The sequence below is a fragment of the Trichosurus vulpecula genome, chromosome 7 (assembly GCF_011100635.1).
Source record: "Trichosurus vulpecula isolate mTriVul1 chromosome 7, mTriVul1.pri, whole genome shotgun sequence".
In the NCBI taxonomy this organism is placed as follows: domain Eukaryota; kingdom Metazoa; phylum Chordata; class Mammalia; order Diprotodontia; family Phalangeridae; genus Trichosurus; species Trichosurus vulpecula.
In genome coordinates, this window is record NC_050579.1 from 269,920,251 (window position 1) to 269,927,217 (window position 6,967).

The 6,967-nt window shown below is 43.5% G+C and overlaps 1 protein-coding gene across 1 annotated transcript; it reads right to left on the bottom strand.

The window, feature by feature from the left end:
• Positions 1-359: 359 nt before the first annotated feature.
• On the bottom strand, positions 360-5,674 carry LOC118857179 (HLA class II histocompatibility antigen, DM beta chain). Its single transcript, XM_036767827.1, has 6 exons — positions 5,394-5,674; positions 4,724-5,005; positions 3,290-3,571; positions 2,233-2,349; positions 2,073-2,108; positions 360-997 (listed from the first exon to the last, which is right to left on the bottom strand). The coding sequence occupies exons 1-6, from the start codon at positions 5,446-5,448 to the stop codon at positions 981-983; spliced, it is 789 nt and encodes a 262-aa protein (XP_036623722.1). The 5' UTR covers positions 5,449-5,674; the 3' UTR covers positions 360-980.
• Positions 5,675-6,967: the final 1,293 nt, after the last annotated feature.

A 6,967-nucleotide genomic window follows, 5' to 3' on the forward strand; every position in this document is an offset into this window, starting at 1 on the left:
CCAGCTTAGTTCAAAGCTCACACAGCTCTGGTACTGCCTTCTGGATGAGACTTCTCCTGTTGCCCTTCATCATGAATGCTCTCTTCTTCATGAAATGAATTTGTTATTTGTGTATATTTTCAGTAGAATATAAGTTCTTTGAAGCCAGGGGATGTTTCATTTTTTCCTTTGTATCCCCAGCACCTAATATAGTGCCTAATGATAATAGATGCTAAATAAATTTGTTGAATTCACTTTTGCATCCTCAAACTGTAGCACAGTACTTTGCACATAGTAGGTATTTATTTAATGTTTTGCATTAGGGTACTAAATCTCAGGATACTTTCTCCCCTTCCCTATGTCCCAGGAATGAGAAGTGATTAGACACAAAGAGCTCTAAGATTTATTCCACAGAGATTACTTACTGACTCAGTATCCCCAATTGTAAAATAGGAGTCAAAATGGTGTCCCTTTTCCTTCCTTTAAACCTTACGGACAGGTACTTTCTACCCCACCTCCTGTTTTCAGACAGCCTCAAGGGGGAGTTTCCCCTGAGTAGCCCAAAACGAGGAGGAATGGTTTGGCAAGGTGTCTAAGGGAAAAGTGAACAGAACCCAAGAAAAGGATGACATTAATTAGGGAGGAGGCATTTTGGGGAGTAAGGAGAAGGGTATAGGAAGTGCGTATGGGAGTTAGTTGGTAACCAACAAGAGCTGAGGTCTTATTCCTAATTGGAAAGGACAAAAAAAATGCCTAATATTTCTATGATGCCCACTATGTGCCAAGCACTTTACAATTATTCTCGTTTCATCCTCACAACAACCCTGGGAAGTAGGTGCTGTTATTAGCCCCATTTTACAGATAAGGAAACTGAGGCAGACATGTCACGGGGTTTGCCCAGGCTCATGCAGCACGTGTCTGAGGCCGCATTTGAATTCAGGTCTTCTTGATAGCAGGCCCAGCACTCTACCCACTGAGCCGAGGCCGCAGCGCATCAGCCTTTACAAGAAGTTTCTACCTGCAGTAGAAAGAGAAAGAAGACAGTGAGGGGTCCACCATGTAGAAGTTAGTCGTACCTCTCCAAGACTCATGACGGAAAATGCTATCCACGTCTAGAAAAAGAACTTTGGAGTCTGAATGCAGATGGAAGCATGCTATTTGCTCGCCTTTTCTTCTGTCATTCTGTTTCTTCTGTCTTGTGGTTCCTCCCATTAGTTCTAACTCTTCTTGACATTATGACTAATGTGAAAATATGTTTAACATGAATGTATCTGTAGAGCCTTTATCAGATTGCATGCTGTCTTGGGGAGGAGGGAGGGGAAGGAGGGGAAGAAAATTTAAAACTCAAAATCTTATGGAAGTGAATGTTGAAAACTAAAAATAAATTAATTTTAAAAATGATAACAAAAAAAAATTTGGATGCTTAAAAAAAAGTTCATCTTAGACATAGCCTTATCCCTGTCCCCCTCCAGGCCACAGCCCCCAGAGTGATGACATAATTTAATATTCTAGGCCTTCTCAAAAAGCTAAAAAGTAAATTCTGTATGAGGGGTGGGGAACCTGCAGCCTTCCAGGCCACACATGACCTTCTAGATTTGGTCTATAAAATTTGAATTCGTGGGGCAGCTAGGTGGCGCAGTGAGTAGAGCACCGGCCCTGGAGTCAGGAGGACCTGAGTTCAAATGCGACCTCAGACGCTTGACACATGTACTCGCTGTGTGACCTTGGGCAAGTCACTTAACCCCAATTGCCCTGCCAAAAAAATAACTTGAGTTCAGTCAAAAGGTGGCACTTAAGGATTTAAATGGTCACATATAGCCTGAAGGCCACCCTGCACCTTCTCCCTCTTACCTCGCTCCCCCCAAAAACCACCTTTGTCAAATGCCCTGGGGGCTCCTAAATTCTGTAGGATTTACTTGGATGATGGCTCTCAGAAGGTGACCTCTGCTACAAACCCTGTTCCTGGGCAATTGGCTCAGGCTCTCACTCTGTACAACTCCACAAAGATAGGGAGATTTCTTTAGTCTCAGGTGTCACCACCAACCAAGAGAATGGGAGATAAATCAATAGACAGACACAGAGATGGGAGTTACCTTCAGGATAATTGGACCCCGAGAGAGGAGTGTAGTCTGGAAAAGAAGAAAGATGCTGTTAGAAAAGGGTCTGTAGGGATAACGTCATAGTAAGGGGAGTGAGGTGAGCATCACATTTTGGAAAGGACATTAGGAGTAACACTTCAGAAGGGTCACTCACCAGAGGAGCCAGCTTTTCGGCAGGCAACCAGGCCAAGGAAGAAGACGACGAGACCAAGGCATAGAGTCAGCACAGATACAGAGATCTTCACTGTCTGCTTCAGAGAGAGGCCAGGTGCTGTAGGGACACAGTGTTACGGGGGTCAGTCTTAGTGGGATCTCCATCCAACAGACCCCAAATTCCAATGTGCCTCATTCATATACACATGCCTGCACACACAAGTGCATACATAGAATCAGAAAACTAAATTATCTTGTCCAAAGCCAGGAAGCCTATATCCCTGTATCTCTCCATGTATCCCGCATTTGAAAACTTCAAACTTCTGTGTGCCTCTCCCTTGTATTTCCAGCTAGGAAATGCACCTTCCTTCTGTGATGACCATTTTTATTCACTTCCTTTACTTAACCAACCTTGGCAGCTGCCCCTCTTGTCAGGTCCTCGGAAAAAAGGCGTCATTTCCAATGTTCCTGATCCTTGTCTATCTCTTCCATGCTTATCACACCCATCTCTTCGTACTTTCTTATCTCGCATCGATTATCATTTCATCAGCTAGACAATCACTCTCCCTAGTATCTGACCTATCCTGTAACTATCCTACTAGAATGATCACCTAACTTTTGAGAAAGACTTCTCTTTGTAACTCTTCCATAAAGGGAGACTTGTCCTACATATGGAATTCCTACTGTGTTCCCCATCCCTACCTTAGATGCCCTTCAAGTTCATGACAACACATCCCCATCTGAGAAGGCCCGGCCCTGTAAAATCTCTAAGATAGTATTTCCATAGCTTTCAACAAGGTGGATGCTATTCCTCTGGGTCTGTCCCTGAAATGTAACTCTTCTTCAAGACTTCCTCAACTCTGAGTGTTACCCCGGGTTGTTATGAAGGTCAGACGATATTGCACATGTAAAAATGTCAGCTATTAATATCACTACCTGACCTTAACTCCATCTTTCTGTAATCTTAGATGCCCCTCTCACCTCTGGCACACAATCCCTCTGGCACACTCCTTTCCTCAAATGTATTCAACATATGCCCACACTCAAAATATACTCACTCCAGGTCTGTAAGATGCTCTGGGAAGTCCCACTGTGCTCTACATGGCAAGTATAAATATCCCCACTAGAGGGAGTAAGGGCCAAGTAGGATCGTGTCTGATAAGTCCAGTCCCCATTGGATTGTACAGCCCTCTGGATGCCACTGTCTGGAATAGGCTGCCCATTCTTCAGCCATGAAACAGCCACATCAGCAGGATAGAAGCCCCATACATAACAGGCCAGCATCACTGGCTCCCTTGTGTTAAATGGTGTGGTCTGAGCTATTTGCACTGATGGTGGCCCTGGAAGAGAGGAAGGCATGGCATTGTTACAGACTAGGAAGGGAAGGAGGGGAGCAGAAATCAGGGAACATACCAATAGTTTCCCTCAGTTCAGTTCCTTTCCTATGCCTGCTTCTGATGGCTGACTCCTTTCCTATAGCTTTCCTTTCTTCATTGGTACTTTCTCCTCTGTATTTCAGAAATAAGATCTTCCTCCTGCCTCACTAATTCCTTTTTTCCCATGCCTCCTTCATCTTTCCCTCCTTCCTTGTCTCATCCAAAATTACATCTTGAAAAAAATTGCATAGTGATAGTCACCCTGACACAATGAGGAAAAAAAACCTGAATTGTTAGAACTTGGTAACAAAATGACAGATTATTTCAAAGTACATGTATTAACCACTAAGCTTAAAAAATTGTTACCTAGTGAAGATTCAGGACTTTCGTGTTTTAATTAATAAATAAAAGTTGTAATTCATATATACTCATTTGTAAGTAGGAATTTCTAAAGAGTTTGTTTTAATAGTTTATTTTAAAATACAGGTTAAAATTAAAATTCCCTCCTAATTTTATCTTAAAAATGCATTTGCTATATAAAGTCTTTCTTCTGGGATGCCTATAATATGGACAAGTCACTTCCCCCCTTGAGTTTAGTTGCCCCATGTGGAAAAGGAAGGGATTGAACCGGATGATCCAAGTTCCCTTATAGTTTTAACAGTCTTGATGCTATGAAAGCAGAGTGGCCCTAATTGACTTTCCACAAATAGTGGTAAATGCAAATAGGAGAGTACAGATTAATGAGGTTTGATACTGTTTTTATCTACTCCTGCAGAAAAGCTCACCCTAACAATTCTTGGTGCCCTCTGCCCAAGTCTAGTTTTCTCCCCTACCACCCCAAGATGCTCCAATTACTAGTCATACCCCAATACTCAGTCCTCCAACCTTTCCTAGTCAAGACTCACCTCACAGTCCCCCATTCTCTACTTCTACCACCATCCCCAATCCAAATCATTTTCCTCTGGGGGAAGGCTTCCTGTCTCCATACATTTCCCCATGTGCTTCCCCTCTGCCCAAATCTGAACTGTGATAATCCTATCCAACTGATCCTCTTCATCCTTTCCCTCTTTCACTTCCATTCCCCTGGATTTCTTTCTGCAGCCCCTCCCTTCTTACGCGTCCTTTGGGTCAACGAGCCCCAGAAGGGCTTTGTGTGACTGGCACAGTCCTGGAATCCTTTGCTCAGGCGGTCCATCAGAGCACTATCGTTATTAAGGGCAACAGAAATCTCCTCAGCCAATTGATGCAGTATTCCAAAATCGACAGTGACCATCTTGTTAGTCTCCGAGTCCCAGCAGGTCAACACATCCTTGTTGAAGGAGATACAATATGTGAAGTCCTTTGCTGATCCTTCTTCATCCAGCATACAGCCACTCTCCACATGGGTCACAAAGCCCCCTGTTGGGGCCAGGATAGAGGAACAGGTCAAGCTTGCTTCTTCACTACAAGCCCCAAAGCCTCTCTATCTCACTGAGCATTCAGCTGAAGAACTCAAGAGTCCTTCCCAGAAAAGACCTCGCATACAAGAACAGAGATGAGGTATAGGTAGGAGTCTTCTGCCTCCTTGTTATTGTGTCCATGCAGTTTTGCATGATTAACCTTAATGAGATTTCCCCAGATGCTACCACCCATTCCAATGCAGATCCTTTCCCCAGGAGGGGCAAGCCATACAGATCTACCAATTTCTTTGGAGGAAATTCTCTAAATCTCTCAAAAGTCCCAAAAAAGCCGAGCAATGGAGACGGAGTGTTGAGGGAATATGCAATGAAGAAGAAATATCCCTTACCTGCTCCTGGAAAACCCAGGCTGAAGCCCACCAGTAGCAGGTGTAGTAACCTCATTCTTTGCTTGAGGCAGCGTTGCAACAGATTTGATTTTCTAGAGTTTGGAGTAACACTTCCACCCGGTGCTGTGCAGATGATCCTGAGTTTGCGTGTCTTTGAATTGCCCGAAGCAAACAAGTGACTTCTCCGTCCAGGTTAAGTAATATTTTGAGGCTTTAGGCTAGTTCTCCAGAATCCTGAACCTTCTTACCCTAGCTGGTTGTCAAAGTCCCAGATCAGTAACTCAGATGCTAGATGGGTGGGAACAGATGTGAAAACCAATAGCTAGAGTCCTCTGCCTGGCATCATCAGTTACTGGGTGAATCCTCTCTAGCACAAGCCTCTGTAAGAAGAACTGCTCCAACAGCATCTTTACAAAATCTCAGACTTGGAAGGAATTTCCTTGGTCATCTAGTTCAGGTAAAGAAAACCTTCTACAGCATTTCCAGAGATCTACCTTCCTAGGCAGCCCATTCAACTCTTTGAATGCTAATTGTATTCTAATTAATAGCAAGTTTTTCTTTACATAGAGCTGAAATATTCCTCTCGTTGTTCCGATTTCTGACCTTTGGGGCAAAGTAGAGCAGGTCGAATAGTTCCTCCATATGAAATAACCATTCAGATGCTTATAGATAACTGTCATGTCCCTCCATAATTCTGAATTAGCCACCACTGTTCTGTTGAACTGAGCTGGACAGTTTCTATGACTTCAAAAATATTTATTTCAGTTAGCTTCAGTGATAAAAACCAAAATATCCATTAATACTACTACAAACCTAAAAGGCAGCAAATCTATATATTGGGACCTCAGGGTCAATGAGTGTGTTAAAACCATATCTTATTCTGGTCCCCCTGACTACCCCCACTTTCTAGTCAGTATTGTAGGTTTATAAGTAACCACTGTAAAGGGGCAATACCAGGAAATAAGATCGCAAAGAGGAACCTGGAAGTCACATAAAAACCGTCCCAAAGATCAAAGGAGCATAAATTAATTGTCAATTCAGTGAGGAAAACAACTCTACTATTCCTAGTAGCCAAGGTTGCCCATAACTTTACTCCTTTGCTCCCTAGTGTTCCCCACCTGCCCCCCCCCAGTTTCCCAGGCTGGGTACCCAATCTCCCCCTTAAAATTAGGGAACCAAGAATTATCTGGGGTCTATCTCTGTCATTGTTTAGGAAAGGTTCTAATCTCTGCATACAGGGAAGGCTGAAGACAAGAAGCAGCTCACTAGAAAACAGTTGGATCACAGAATAGGGGAAGTTATGAGTCTTAGGGCCCCCTATCTCCAGAGATTGGAAATTCCCTCCCTGGGTCTGTGCTACTTCCTCTTTTCTATCCTCTTAAATGTTCATTTCCTTCTGAGCTTCTTCCTGTGGCCAATAGACCCCATCCACTTACCAATTGTGAGCTCCCAGGGGGCAAGACCTAGGGGCCTGCATACTCTGAAAACCCTCTCCTTAAATAAGTCAATACTGATTTGGTGATTCGGCCTTTGAGAAGTTCCCCCTTCGACCTATCATTTCGGTCAAATGAGGT

Coding starts and splice junctions, on each gene's coding strand:
- LOC118857179 (XM_036767827.1), bottom strand. CDS start 5,448: ATGAGGTTACTACACCTGCTACTGGTGGGCTTCAGCCTGGGTTTTCCA. Junction 5,006..5,393: donor CCTGGGTTTTCCAGGAGCAG/GTAAGGGATATT, acceptor TGGCCCCAACAG/GGGGCTTTGTGACCCATGTG. Junction 2,109..2,232: donor CCGAAAAGCTGGCTCCTCTG/GTGAGTGACCCT, acceptor CTTCTTTTCCAG/ACTACACTCCTCTCTCGGGG.